The sequence below is a fragment of the Ylistrum balloti genome, unplaced genomic scaffold, assembly GCF_031769215.1.
Source record: "Ylistrum balloti isolate Yb309-2 unplaced genomic scaffold, AGI_CSIRO_Ybal_v1 Utg370932, whole genome shotgun sequence".
In the NCBI taxonomy this organism is placed as follows: Eukaryota; Metazoa; Mollusca; class Bivalvia; order Pectinida; family Pectinidae; genus Ylistrum; species Ylistrum balloti.
Window position 1 is genome coordinate 346,167 of NW_026782527.1, and position 16,349 is coordinate 362,515.

At 35.8% G+C, this 16,349-nt stretch overlaps 1 protein-coding gene across 1 annotated transcript in view; it reads left to right on the top strand.

The window, feature by feature from the left end:
* Positions 1-16,349, top strand: part of LOC132559553 (tubby-related protein 4-like) — a 90,855-nt gene that overhangs the window by 70,167 nt on the left and 4,339 nt on the right. Inside the window, exon 6 of the mRNA XM_060224180.1 lies at positions 9,009-9,151. Coding sequence (XP_060080163.1) covers positions 9,009-9,151 — 143 coding nt within the window. The remainder of the gene's footprint in view (positions 1-9,008; positions 9,152-16,349) is intronic.

Consider the following 16,349-nt stretch of genomic DNA (forward strand, 5'->3'; position numbering starts at 1 on the left):
AGATGCTTAATGCTAGGTCATTTGAGTGTTTGTAAACTATCTGATAATGTGCTATAGATTGAAGATCATTGATGACTTAATTGTCATTGATAAAATATTTATTATACGGGTAACGCCTTATTCATTTCTCAAAAAGCTCAAATGGCAACACATTATTTCTGTCACAGCCATGCAGTTGTGGGCTTATTACTAGGCAATAAAATATATTGGTTTGTAATTTTACTGAAAAACAACAGATTTATATGGGCTTATTACTGGACATGAGCTTATTGAAGAATATATATGTTATTTGATATTTTAAGGATTCCTCTTTGTTTCCTTGTTTAGTCTTTGAATTTGTTAAAGATGAAAAAAAAACCATCATCGAATTGGAACTTAATTTTTTCAGTCTCTTTTTGTATGAAGTAACATACATGAATCCTAATTGAAACATTCATATTATTTCACATGTCTCACTAAGTGGCCTGATGTCTCACTTAGTGGCCACATGTCTCACTAAGTGGCCTGATGTCTCACTTAGTGGCCACATGTCTCACTAAGTGGCCTGATGTCTCACTTAGTGGCCACATGTCTCACTAAGTGGCCTGTACTTTAATAATGTCACATTCAGATGACGATATTACATGATTATGTCCTTACATCAATTCCTATTTATGGTGACATTGTTATCAGAAACAATTAATCAATTCCAAAATTTACAAGCTTGCAATGAAGGTCCTTGTAATTTCCCCTTTTTCCATTGATTTTGAAAACAGTGTTTCACTGTAACTTTAAGCATTCATGATGAGAGAGACAAATCCTGAGACAAGAGCAGGTTCCAAACTTCTTGGTAAATTAATGAGTCGAAAATAATATGAACCACAAGAGAAAGTTGTGCTAAATTGTTTACTATCTGTTGTGTTATTCTAGAGACCAAGTTTTTGTACTTTCATAATACACACCAGGCTGATTTGCTAAAGACTAAATCCATTCATGGTGTGGTTTACATCTGTGAGCTGTTTATGTTATTGACTGGCAGTATGCAGTTTCCACCATTTCAAGGTATTACTTCCTTGTGGATAGTGAAAACAATTAAGTCAGCTTATGGACTCGCTAATGCTGGGGGATCTGTAATTTCATTTGGAATAAGCACATGATACTAGAGGCCTGTTCCCTGGTTGGCACTTTTCCATGGAGTCTGCCTGGAGATCAGGAAGGCAGCAAGGTTTAGTTGTGTTTTACCACAGTCTTTGTGAAGGATGTAGTTGACAGATGAGCTAGAAATTTAATTCTTTATTCATTCAAATACTGTCAATCTCCGACGATCAGTTTAATAAACATTATTCATTTTACAAATATTGCAAAACAAGTTATTTAACACATATTAATCACTCTTTTGATCTGGATAGAAGTGTTTGAGGGGTGTTACTGTGAGAAGAAACCAAAGTACTTGGAGAAAACCAACGTGGTTGGACAGGTGATACCAAACTTTTTCACCTATGTTTAGGGAACCAAACCAGGAATGCCAAAGTGAAAGGCAAATCCACTATCACTGTTCCACCGACCAGTATGAGATTATTTTAGTAAATTTATTTGGTAAGACTGCTTAATTACCTGTAAGAAGACTGTCCTTGTTTATCAGGCTGTAGTCAATGTTTTCTTTTCCTACTGATGCCATTTGCTGCTAATGCAAATATTTGTAATTCAACATATTCTAAAAAAATTCAGAGTTAAACAGAAAGCATATATGGTGTTGTCAGTCTTGATCTGATATTTGTTCACATTATCAATCTTAAATTAGATATTTCTTCATGTTGTCAATCTTGAATGTGGTATCTGTATGTGGTATACCTGACTGTCCAGAAAAAATGATTCATTACCCTCATCTGTGAACAGATATTATCTTACTAACAAATAAACAGAGGTTTCCATATGCTTATTTAAATGCAGAAAGAAAGTTCAGTTCAACAATTGGAAACCTCTAATGGCTACATATATTTGTGTGGAAGTATTCGTAGATATGTTTTTTTTTCGTAAATGTCCATTTTCCTGTTTCGTAAATATGTTTTCTGGTTTTCTGAATACCTTCAGCTGTGGACATTGTAAGGAAAGCAAACATGACCTTCCTGATAAATTAGATCCCATAGGAACAGGAAAATGGTCATGACCACGTATAACAGCATGGCTCAATTCTCAAGGGTTGAGAGAGTTTGGTGATAACCCTGGATCAGAAGACACTGTAACACCCCTTAGACACGACAACAATGATTGTCCACAACACGTATTTCTCCTTAATGTACATAATGGAAATCACTTTTAGATAGGTGTGTGATCTTTTTATTAGCAGGAATTTCATATGGGTGCGGCATTGTGAGATTTATGGGGGTTTGTCTCACTATCAGCTTGAGCAATGTATGAAAACACAAACAGGACACACTGCACTGTAAGGATTATGGAAATGTATGGTAACATATACAGGACTCAATGTACAGTGTACAGATTATACAAATGTATGCTAACTCGACTACAAAAAATGTACGGTAGTACATACAGGACACACTGTACTACAAGGGTTATAGAAATGTATGGTAACACATACAGGACACACCATGCTTACAAAGATTATAGAAATATATGGTAACACAAACAGAACACATTGTACTGAAAAGATTATAGAAATCTATTGTAAAAACATACAGGACCCACGTCATATTACAAGGATAATAGAAATATATAGTAACACATACATGCCACTTTTCACTGTTAAGATTATAGAAATCTATGGAAAACATACCGGAAACGCATTATACTACAGGAATATAGAAATGTATGGTAACACATACAGGACACACAGAACACTACAAGGATTATAGAAACGTATGGTAACACAAACAGAACACACAACATACTATAAGGATAACAATAGGAATATATTGTAACACATAACAATTTTTGGCTTTGTTTTTGCTGTTACAGAAATTAAGTTTCATACATGTAGTCAGAAGAAAACTATGAACATTCACCCAAATTTAGACATCTAGAAATTTTGTATACTGTAAACATACTGATTTAGTATAATTGACTCAGTGTATGTTGAATTTTTTCATCAGTTATAACTCCTATAAACAAGAAATGTAAACATTTAGAGTATTTAATTATGAAAACTACATCTATTTTACAACAACTGTAAAACAAGCTATCAGTTTATATTGATCACTGTTGTTGGCGCAGATTAAAGTGTGCATTCCGAAGTATCCAGAGAAAACCCATGTGATCACGTATGTAACCCCCCATACATTTTCACATCCACTTACGGAATTGAACCCTGGACATCTAGGTGAAAGGTTACTACTGCACCACATGACCTCCCATGTTACAGTGTTTAACAAACCTCAAAAACATAGAAGAGTTAGATCAATGTACAACATTTTGTTTATATAAATAATAAATTTGCTTGATTGAAAAATACATCACTAAACTCCAAGTAAAGAGATTTTATAACATTCTTTATATATGAAACGGTGTCAGTCATTCCAGTTCAGTCTCTCAGATTTGTCTACAGATGAATTTAGAAATAAGGCCATACATTCAGTTGTTTTTTCCTAACCTAATCAATTTATATACATACTTTGTCATGCTTTTAATATCACATTAATGTCGTCATTAATTACTTGTTGGATTTGTTGAAATATCTTACCTGTTCCCTAGGCAACATCTTACATAACATTTCCTCTTTGTCAAGTTAAAAAAAAATATGAAAGTAAAACGTATCACTGAGCAGAGTACACATAAGGATGACGCACAAACATGTCATTCTCATATGGCTCCACCTTACTTCGGTCCAAAATTGTCAAAACAAATTGTCATTCACAACACCATACAAGAATTAATTTCAACTCAACGAGATAGTTGAATACTTGTTTCCTGTGCAGACGTCAGGCAGCATTATTATAACCGTACTTTGTATGACGCAGTAATCAATAGCTTTCATGGTTCGTCCTGTCAGGAAGCAACCACATCTTTCATTGTTCTCATGTTAAATTCTGTTTTTATCAGCTATGCCTGTAACTATCCGATATCTGTCAATTAAATATAAGATAATCTAGATAGAGTGTTATTGTGTTTTCTTTGAACACAAAAAAAGAAAAGATAATCATCAAATCATCCAGTCAAAAACCCTTAGTAAGAAGCCTGCTGTTTTTCGTTTATGTTTCATTGTTCTGTGATAAGCCCACTCCGTGATAGGGGGTCAGAAGTAATGTGTTGACCCCCTATGCTTAATGCAAGATATGTATGGTAAGTTCCAGTTTACCTAGAGTTCAGAGAAGTATCATATCAAGGTGGTAGGTGTAGGCTCGGCATGAGCCTTCAGAGAAGTATTCTATCAAGCTGATAGGTGTAGGCTCAGCATGAGACTTCAGAGAAGTATCATATCAAGGTGTTAGGTGTAGGCTCGGCATGAGACTTCAGAGAAGTATCATATCAAGGTGATCGGTGTAGGCTCGGCATGAGACTTCAGAGAAGTATCATATCAAGGTGTTAGGTGTAGACTCGGCATGAGACTTCAGAGAAGTATCATATCAAGCTGATAGGTGAAGGCTCGGCATGAGCCTTCAGAGAAGTATCATATCAAGGTGTTAGGTGTAGGCTCGGCATGAGACTTCAGAGAAGTATCATATCAAGGTGGTAGGTGTAGGCTCGGCATGAGACTTCAGAGAAGTATTCTATCAAGGTGGCAGGTGTAGGCTCGGCATGAGACTTCAGAGAAGTATCATATCAAGGTGGTAGGTGTAGGCTCGGCATGAGCCTTCAGAGAAGTATTCTATCAAGCTGATAGGTGTAGGCTCAGCATGAGACTTCAGAGAAGTATCATATCAAGGTGTTAGGTGTAGGCTCGGCATGAGACTTCAGAGAAGTATCATATCAAGGTGGTAGGTGTAGGCTCGGCATGAGACTTCAGAGAAGTATCATATCAAGGTGTTAGGTGTAGACTCGGCATGAGACTTCAGAGAAGTATCATATCAAGCTGATAGGTGAAGGCTCGGCATGAGCCTTCAGAGAAGTATCATATCAAGGTGTTAGGTGTAGGCTCGGCATGAGACTTCAGAGAAGTATCATATCAAGGTGGTAGGTGTAGTCTCGGCATGAGACTTCAGATAAGTATCATATCAAGGTGTTAGGTGTAGGCTCGGCATGAGACTTCAGAGAAGTATCATATCAAGGTGGTAGGTGTAGGCTCAGCATGAGACTTCAGAGAAGTATTCTATCAAGGTGGCAGGTGTAGGCTCAGCATGAGACTTCAGAGAAGTATCATATCAAGGTGGTAGGTGTAGGCTCGGCATGAGCCTTCAGAGAAGTATCATATCAAGGTGGTAGGTGTAGGCTCAGCATGAGACTTCAGAGAAGTATCATATCAAGGTGGTAGGTGTAGACTCGGCATGAGACTTCAGAGAAGTATCATATCAAGCTGATAGGTGAAGGCTCGGCATGAGCCTTCAGAGAAGTATCATATCAAGGTGTTAGGTGTAGGCTCGGCATGAGACTTCAGAGAAGTATCATATCAAGGTGGTAGGTGTAGTCTCGGCATGAGACTTCAGATAAGTATCATATCAAGGTGTTAGGTGTAGGCTCGGCATGAGACTTCAGAGAAGTATCATATCAAGGTGTTAGGTGTAGGCTCGGCATGAGACTTCAGAGAAGTATTCTATCAAGGTGTTAGGTGTAGGCTCGGCATGAGACTTCAGAGAAGTATCATATCAAGGTGATAGGTGTAGGCTCAGCATGAGACTTCAGAGAAGTATTCTATCAAGGTGGCAGGTGTAGGCTCAGCATGAGACTTCAGAGAAGTAACATATCAAGGTGATAGGTGAAGGCTCGGCATGAGACTTTAGAGAAGTATCATATCAAGGTGTTAGGTGTAGACTCGGCATGAGATTTCAACGTTGAACTTCTAAACATACTTCTAGTAAAATATTATAGAAAGTATATTATTTATTACGTGTTTGTTCTTATAGATAATAATGTAAGAATATTTGTAATAAAATCTGCAGCCATGTAGAATGAACCTTCCTCCAGGTACAGAAAATATTCCAAAAAACTCTCTTGGTTTGCTCTCTTAAGAGAGTCAAACCTGTCAATAAAGGCCACTCAAGGGAGCAGACAGGTGACCTTTATACAGATGTTAAATTACTCTGAACTACTGTATTTAGATCCAAATCTATTGTCCTTTATTGATCGGTATTTGTTATATTGAAGTTTGCGTTTAAAGGCTTTTGGATGTCTGAAAAATCTTCAATGTAGCTGTATATTTGTAAACATTGAAAATTGTCACATGGAGTCAGAGGTATCCATAGCTAGTGGTTTTGGTGTGCTATCAGCAGGTTTCATTTGAATTTAGCTGGCTTTATTCAGTATGAAAATGGAAGCGTACCTCAGTACGTGGGTGTCATTTGGTACACATTACGAGTGCTGCAATTATAAATTTCATTTATTTCATAATAAATGATATGGCCAATTGAATATGGAAAAGTAGGCAGAGTAGTTGTAAAGAAAGGTATACGTGGACAATTCCAATCAATTTAAACAGAATTTCCTTGGCTAATTTGTGTTGAATAGCGAAATAAACAGCAGTTACTTTAGTCGTTTGTGCGAGAAAGCAATCAGGGGGAATCTAATACTACCTTAGATACCAGTATCTCTCAGCACGACTATCCATCAACGTCTGTAGGGATCGACAGTGTCGTTCATATCAGTGGTGTGTGTGGGTTACCTACAGTACAGTTAGCACACGTCTTCTTCCAATTACTAGTATGATACAGATGTCATCTGCGATATATCCAACACGTGGATGGCTTCTTGGAACACTGTACAGACTTCTAGAATAATATCTTGTATAGGTACATGTATTTGTTGACATGTACTGACCTTGAGTGGGAGGTACATTTAACTTGAAAACTTGAAGTGCTTAAGTCAATTCCTACAGATAGAAATTATCCAAGATGAACATCAAACTGGTATCCAGTCATAATGTCTAAGGCGAATTCATGTAAAATGGTACAGGGGTGAAAATATCTTGGCTATGAAGTGTTATATGATGTAAAATTGCAATTTCGGAAAATGAAATGGAAATAGTTCATCCTATGCTGTCATGAATGTAACCTTTGACAAATCACTCATAATTGAACTGAGTAGCCAGCTGCTTTTGGCCTCCTGCATGATGTTCAATGAGGCAGTCACCAGGTTCTACAAGATCAAGCCCCAAAATGACCCTGACTATTCACATGGCAATAAACCCAGCCAATAAATAAGCATGCTTACATAAATGGTGAGAGTTGTGTGCTTATCTACAAAGTGCTGGAGAGTAAACAATGCTAAGTAGACAGAGGCACCATCTATAATATTTGTGGTTCAGTGGCAAATGTTTGTTATCTCTGATCATTTAATTTTTACAATTTTACAGTTTTAAAAGGGCTTCAAGGTTATATTGTCGTAAATTCTCATTCGAAACTATTCGTCACAATTAAAAAACAGAATTTTCAGAGTTTATTCTTGTGAATAATTACTTGATATTATCAGACAGTGTTCAAGTCTATTGTAAACATAAAACTCATATCACAGACATTATGACTATGATTACATAGCACTTCAGTCATTCCTAATGGAGGCATTCATTGCACCTCATTCTATATTGCAAATAATGTGACAGCACAGAAAGTAGGTGGTGTGTGAAACACATCACCTCATTGGCAACAATGATTCATAATCTGGTCATGGAAATCTTATCAGAGGCTTGTCAAACTGCTTAATAACAGCTTAATTAAAATCTACTGATGATCTGTAATTAAACAAACATGAAAAATATATTGTCACGACACGTAATTTTATCCCAATTCAATGTACATAAAAGAACAAAGTGCATAAAGATGTCACTGCTTCATAGTCCCATTCCAGTAACACCCAATTTTCAGATTCATACTGAATTTTTTCTGCAGTAAGCATGTTTTGGAATTAACATTTTACGTTGACTCCAGTTGGAGAAACAAGACATTGGTTGTATATTCTACTGTGCAGCAATAGATACAGGCTGGGGTATTCTACTGAGCAGCAATAGTTACAGGCCAGGGTATTCTACTGAGCAGCAATAGATACAGGCAGGGGTATTCTACTGAGCAACAATAGACACAGGCTGGGGTATTTTACTGAGCAGCAATAGATACAAGCAGGGGTATTCAACTGAGCAGCAATAGATACAGGCTGGGGTATTCTACTGAGCAGCAATAGACACAGGCAGAGGTATTCTACTGAGCAACAATAGACACAGGCTGGGGTATTCTACTGAGCAGCAATAGATACAGGCAGGGGTATTCTACTGTGCAGCAATAGATACAGGCAGGGGTATTCTACTGTGCAGCAATAGATACAGGCAGGGGTATTCTACTGAGCAGCAATAGATACAGGCTGGGGTATTCTACTGAGCAGCAATAGATACAGGCAGGGGTATTCTACTGTGCAGCAATAGATACAGGCAGGGGTATTCTACTGAGCAGCAATAGATACAGACAGAATAAAGTTAACTTCTGGATATATAAAGTAATCTTAGTTGTGTTGAGCCTGATCCTCACCCCACACTTTTGATAATAGAGTATGGACAATGAAATAGAAGCATTTGCTTATTCCACTTAACATCAATAGGTTAAGTGAACTTATCTTCTGGATATATACAGAACAGTTGTGTTGCCATCCTCACCCCACACTTTTGATATGGTATATAGAAGCATTTGCTTATTCCACTTAACATCAATAGGTTAAGTGAACTTATCTCTGAAACAGAACATATTGCCAGGTAGATATGGTATATGGGGCAAGTTTTTCCCTAATAATGGCCTGCCTAGAAAAACCAGTCGTAAGTGTAATGGAAATGACTGGCTTGGACAGGATTTGTTCATCTTTTCTTCTGTTTAGTTAACCTGTTTGTTGACCAATGTTGTTGAATATGTAACTGATATTATTGCTTGTTGATGTTGTTACAGGTCTCCGCATGGACTGGTCAAATTGCGGTGAGATACTGGCAGTTGGGGGTTTCATCCGTCTGCCAAACCTACAATGCAGGAATGAGCTACATTTCTACTCACGGGACGGACGTCTGCTTCACTGGATCTCTATACCATCTCAGGTATGTTGGCATTGTTACCAGGTTAGAGGTCAAGGTATCTCTGTTGAGGTCATAAGGTTAAAGGTCTTAATATCGTTCTTTGTCCACATTGGTTATAAAGTCTGTAGACTCAATTGCAAAGGTTACAGGTGTCCTTGAATTCAAATTCATATGTGGAAAATACACCAAACTTACCAGCTTTAGATTTTTAGCCCTTCATCCATGGTTCATTATCTGTTCATTGTTTATGCATAAAGAATTTTTGTTATAGTAATTTCTTGAAAAGACTCTCCCTAAACTTTCATAAGAAGATTCCCCTTCGTCCCTATGTATTTCTGTTTCATTTTGGGATGTATCAGAAAAACAAAATGGCTGACAGATGACCATCTTGGATTTCACGGAATGAAGTTTGTTATCACTGTTTCTTGAGAAGTACTGGATAGACCTCTCTCAAATTTCCCTTGGGACTGATCAAAAAAACAAAATGGCCGACAGATAGCCAACTTGGATTATGCCAAGTAAAGATTGTTATTGCTATTTCTGCAAATAAATATTCAAATTTCTTATCATTAAGAGCAAAAACAGAGAAGGTAAGAGGAAAGCAGGAAAATTATCAAACTTTTAAAAAACAAATAAAGATCAAACAATTGTTGGCACCAAGACTTCTCTTCATCTCCTGTAGAAATAGTCTTCAACTTAGTTTAATGGTTTTTGCACAAGGTTTGTTGTGCTAATATTAGTACACTGATGTTTATTCAGAACTGGATGTTTGACTAATATTTGAAGAGCATTTGCTCATGAAAAAAAGATAATGTTCTTAATTCACAATACAAGAGGTAATGCTAATTAATATTGACCTATTAGCGTAACCATGTCTATACTTCAAAAAATAGTTTTAGACCAAGACAAACACTTGATCCAGCAGGGAGTTCAATACAGAATAGTGATAATCATTTGTTGGCATTTTTTGCTCACCTGCTCCAAAGATTGTGTGTTGTGTACTTGGATATTTAGAAGTCCCTTTAAATTTCAGCCAAGCAAAGACAGGTGAAAGATACAGACCCTTGTGGTCTCTTGTTACTGAAGAAGTTCAATAGAAATTGGTGGGCTTATTACCAGGCATGGACTTATTATCAGACAGTTCATGTATAGGTTTCAAAATATTTATGTAGAAATTGCTGTTTGAAGAGCCAACATGAAGTGTGCACTTTTAAACTTTGTACTGTAAGAAGAAACCTGCTGAAGAAATATTTTGACAAGTCTTTGTTCATTTATCACAATTTTGTAATGAAAAAACATCTTTATATACAAATATTGATTTTAGAAACCTGACTGGCAAAAACTTGTCATAAATTTATATGGCAAAGCTTGAGTCATTACTTCCTGTGGACTACTGGTCGATCAATATCTGAAAGACTATAAGAAGTGTTTTGATGATGTATTGTTGAACCAGCTGTAGAATTTCATAGACACAATAAATATGACATTTAGTAGAATTTCAAAATTACAAATCCAGTTATGATTTGTCATTAAAACAGAAACACAAAACGTAGATAAAAAGTCTTGATGATGATAAGATGGCTTTTTCAGTCAGATTTATACTACCCTCAAAAGATAAAACAAGTTCAGTTCCACGAAAGTGCTTTTAAAAGTTTTTATTTCCTTAATATATACCCTTTGTTTTTAGTCCACGATTTATTTGACATTTATTATTTTTTCATTGCTTCCACAAACAGGTCAGACTCATTGTACCGCTCTCTCAGTAAAGGTTGTGTCAAATGATCTAAAGAAAAATGTCTACCAAAGTTTGGGAAGGATGTAGCTCGCAGGGTTTCTATGATAAGGATTTTAGTTTAGATTTGATTATTATGCCCTGAAAATATAACCAACAATACAGTTATATGATGATAAAGATTTTGAGTCAGAATCTTTATATCAAAGTGGGGTATCTGTATTAAGATATGGTTGCTGTGTTTATGATGTCATTCTTGGCTAAATGATAGTACAACATACTTTTGTTTATAGTTTGATTTCCAAATTGTCTTCATATTTTAATTTGATGAAAATAATTTGACAACCTCTAGTTATTTCTTTTTCAAAATTCAAGAAGTCTTTCATTTCATGTCAAGTAACTTCCCAATATGGTGAAGTATTTACTATTCTTGGTGCTGTTGTCTGCTACAAGATGATGCAGAATTCTTGTTCTAGATTTTAAAATTTATTTGTGTATATATGTCCTTTTATTGTATCATTAACATGTTTTGTCAGCAAGGTGACATATCAATAGATGTATGTATTTATACCATCAGTTTCTCTGCTGGCTTCAACATTCCGGTCAAGGTGTGTAAGCACCCATGTCATTAGATCTATAATGTATTTCTGTTAAGAACACAATATAATCCTACATGATTCTGCGGAAACTTGTCAAAGTGGACAAGTCTTCCTCTTATTCAGGTCCTTGGCATATAAAAAATTTATTTGTTATACAGTCACCTTTTTTAATTACCCGTCATGCATTGCTGTTCTTAACGAGTGGAGTAAACAGCGATATTTGCCTTCGTTTCTCCTCGTGAAATAGCTTTTATGACTTACTGTAATCATCAATCCATTAAGTGCCCAGGGTGCTAAAAATTTTGAAAAATTGGCAGAGCGCTTAACAAGATCAGGACTATCCCAGACTGCAGTGGTAAAGTTGTTCAGTATTATAACCAATGATAATTATCAGTATTTTTTTTGTTGCTTGGGGACAAAATTTGCTTATCGACTGGCTGAAAGACCTTGTAAGAACGTGGGCAATTCATAGGTTATATACAGTAATCATACAATGATTTGAGAAGTCTGAGCCCAGATTTCCTTCTTTTTACATTTGAAATGTGTACAAGATGAATATCAGTGTTATTCTGAGATATTCAGAAAGATTCATATGTTTTATTATCCTCTGTCATCCAGGTCGGGGACAGGATATTAAAAGCTCCACTTTTGTCATCGCTCTAGAGACAGGTCGATTCTGGATGTGTTTAGATCTATGTTAGTCATCTTCATCTCATATCTTGGCCTGACACAGTTCAGAAATTTATATGAGGCAAAATGTTTTTGACAGAGTGATAGATTGCCCTCTTTCACTGTGATATTTAAGTGTAGAAACAGCCAGGATTGAAGTTACAAAACTGCTGTCAGATGGCCATCTTTAACATTAACAATTAAAGCAAGTTTGCAATCAATCCTGTTTCACCTTATGGTTTCAGAGTCAACCTTTAGAGATTAATATTAACAAAGAATTCTATGAAAACAAATAAAAATGAATTGGTACTGTTGTTCAGAATCATGACAAACAGTAATCAACAACTGAGATTGTCCGAGGGGTCTCACAAGGTGTACTTGATTTGTATTCACTTCACATCCAAAATGCTGATTAGTTAACCAGGCTTCTTCTTTAATAAGTGTTAAATTTACACCAACATACTACCTAATTATACTACGTAAATCAACCTAGATGTCTAGAACATCCATACGCGGCATTAGCTTGACTGATCACTAAAGAATTCTACTACCATATTCCTTGACACTGAGCTCCGTCTCATTTATTAGAATTAAAAAAAGAAAAATCCAGGTGCTTGTGGTGAATAGGATATTTTGACTTTTTCAGTGCTTTCTTTGTTTCCCTCCCCTCTCCCCCACCCCCCACCCCTTATTCTAAACTGATATACCACTTCCTTTATTCCAATCCATCATTCACAGCATCTACGAGTGCTCTTTGTACTTTCATTTTCAAATAGATTACCATTATTCATTGCAGTATCCACTGTGCTTAGAATAGAACTGGTTCTATTGTAAAATGATGTCTAATGAAAAGCTAACAAGCTATGTATCATCCTTACCTACAATTACTCAATGATGAGATTCCTTAAATGGAGGTAATGTAAGATGAAGCGTTTTTCTGACACTATCAATCACTATGTAATCAGTATATGTCTGTGTAGAGGATGATCAGATGATGCAGTAGTAGTGCACTCACCTCTCCCTGAGTGGATTTGAAAATGTGTGGGGGTCACCAGCCCGACCACATGGAGTCACCATCCCAACCACATGATGTCACTAGCCCAACCACATTGGGTCACTAGCCCAACCACATTGGGTCACTAGCCCAACCACATGGGGTCACCAGCCCAACCACATGGGGTCACCATCCCAACCACATGGGGTCACCAGCCCAACCACATGGAGTCACCAGCCCAACCATATGGGGTCACCATCCCAACCACATGGGGTCTCCAGCCCAACCACATGGAGTCACTATCCCAACCACATGGAGTCACCACTTTAAAATGTACATATGATAGGTGTATGTGATGTGTGAGCCATGATGTTTTATATCTCTTAAAGAGGAACTTAGCCACAAACATATAAGATATATCAAAGAAACAAAACTTGGTGACTAATCATGTATAAAATTTTCAAGTGATTCCTTAAACAAATTTATTTTATAGGTAAAAGGTAAATTGTTATCACCAGAAAAGTGATACAGGCCCTGTGAAACTTTTTATTACAGAATTCTTATTTCACTGCTGTAAGTCTCAAATAACTACAAAGTGTGCTGATATGAAATTCTGTTATGTTTTAAAATATACTAGTGGGTAATATCAGCTTTCAGTTTGAAATTCATGAAATTTGAAGTTAAAAGATTCAAAGATTAAAAAAAAATTTTAAAAATCACTTTTGATTTTAAAATTTTAATGTTTGCAACAAAGGTTATATTGCGAAAAAATATTGATTTTGGGAAACTTGAAACAATTGAGATTTGTTTCATCAACGTCTTGTTTGATTATAAAATCGTTTGTTTTCATGGGGGTTTTATCTTCATTGATTTCATTGCTATTGTTTATCAGTGAATTTTAATGTCCATGAAATGATGAACAGATTGGATTAACATTTATTAGGTCATCTGACCCGAAGGGTCAAGATGTAAAGCCATCATGCTTCATCTGTAAGAGTGCACCATCTGTGTTGCATTGTGCCCCATGCGTAGTGGGTAAACTATTTTTTTTAAAACCCTACTCCTCTTATATACCTCGATGGATTTCAACCAAATTTGGTCTGATGCATCATTGGGTGAGGGTAACCAGTTGTTAAATTCAGAATATTATTTGACCTGTAGGAGTCAAGTGACAGGGCCTTAAATGAGAAGGTTCTGAAATTAGCTTTAAAACCCTATTCCTCCTTTCTGCCTGGGTTGATTCCAACAAACTTTTGCCTGGTTCATAAGTTAGGGTAAGCAATTATTTCTTAAATTCAAAAATTGATTTGACCCCTAGGAACTGAGCAGTGGGGCCACAAAAGGGGAAAGTTAGTCAATGATTTTCCCTTCAAAATGATATTCTTCCTTAATAGTTGAACAGATTTATACCATATGTGATATCTTAAATATCATCTTGGGAATTTATCAAATTTGTCATACCACCATCTGCAAATTCTATGTTTTGTCCATCCATTCATCATTGTCAGATGACCGTTAAGGGCCATAACCATCCTGTTTTACTACAAGTGGATTTTGAGTATAAATTATTTATGAAATAAAGTTCTATCCAAAGAGTTTAAAAAATGGAAAAGCAAAACAAAAAAAACATGAAGGTTAAGTCATTCAAAATTATTGGGTGATTTAACAGAAGATACATATAATTCTCATTTGTGTGTTATTGAAGATCTTTTGTATTAAAACAAATTCAGGGCACGTTTTATCCAATACATACATTGTAGCTGTGGTTTGTGTTTAAGTTATCTCCCCTTTTTTACCTCGGAGTTAACATTGTTTTGGATACACCATTCATTTTCTTCCATTAATTTGGTAGACAGTTTTTAAACTGAATCTACTGTGAATGCTCATAGTATGCCAAGTCTGATTAAATATATACCAATAAATCCTGCGATATTCCCAGGGTACCACAGCATTTCTTCTTAGTCAAGGTCAAGAGATCGGCTTATCATCTTTACTAGACACTGAGATCACTTACATATAATTTCACTGCAACACTATATATTAGTTGGCTTATAACCAGGTATGGGTTTATTACTGAATAAATACGGTATGATGAAAATAAAAAAAAAATTGTTTGTGGGGAAATCACAGTAAGATCTATCACTTTCATGTATCTATTATAGCTGCTGTTGTAATATAATGATAAAAAAAATTTAATTGCTATCATATTTTCATCAAAATGTATGCTGGATGTCGGTACTTAGCATGCCTGTTTGGAATTCAGTCGTCAATCTTAGAAAATCACTAGAATTCTGATTAAGTTTTGAAATGTGATGGGCTAGAATAACTGTAAATTACATTGTAATTAAGTCAAAGGAATATTGGCAGGAAACACTGGAAACCACTTCAGTATACCCTTACAGCACAAGCAATGGAAACTCTTCATGTTTAATTGCTAAAATATTGGTTTGAAATCCCAAGAGGTTTTCACTTAGCTGATTCAACACCTCTCCAAAAGAGGGAAAAACATAGTTAGGATTTCAAGTTTCCTCACTGAAATAGTGCTAACATTAATTGGCACACAGATTCCATCTTATTATTGATCAAAGTTTATTAATTGGATGTCAGAATTTAATTTCAGCAATATAAAGAGTCATTGGGGCATATGATTAGGAAATACTACCATTCCAAATCACATCTGATCACAAATGTGTCTGGTTGCCAGGATTTGATTTTAAGAAATATTATTATTATTTTTTTTTTATTATACTAGAGGAAATGAATCACATATGAAGTTAACCATCTTTGAAAATTTAAAGGAAGTCTTTCACAATCTCTAAACATTTCGTGGCAATAGAATTTATTAAATTATACAATTTTTTGCCTTCCTGCGCCTCAAAAGAGGTGTTGCCTATATTTCCATGGAGTTGAAACAATATAATATCAGCTGTCCTGTAATTTGTATCTGACAAGATCCTAAGAGGATTTTGATTACTGTGTTGGCGAAATAGTAAAAACAAACCCAAAAACAGAGACTTCAACTGTTTTGTTCGCTAGATTTCAAGATGGCCACCTTTGTCTCTGATTGGCTGAGACATTCAGAACATCCTTACAGGTAGTTTTGACACAACAGTTTTTATGAATAAAGATTATTTGTATCAATATAAGGAATCTGACTGGCTTTGAATGATGCATTTAGATGAAATTATTTTAAGAAAGAACTTTAATACAGTGTAGAGTTTTCAA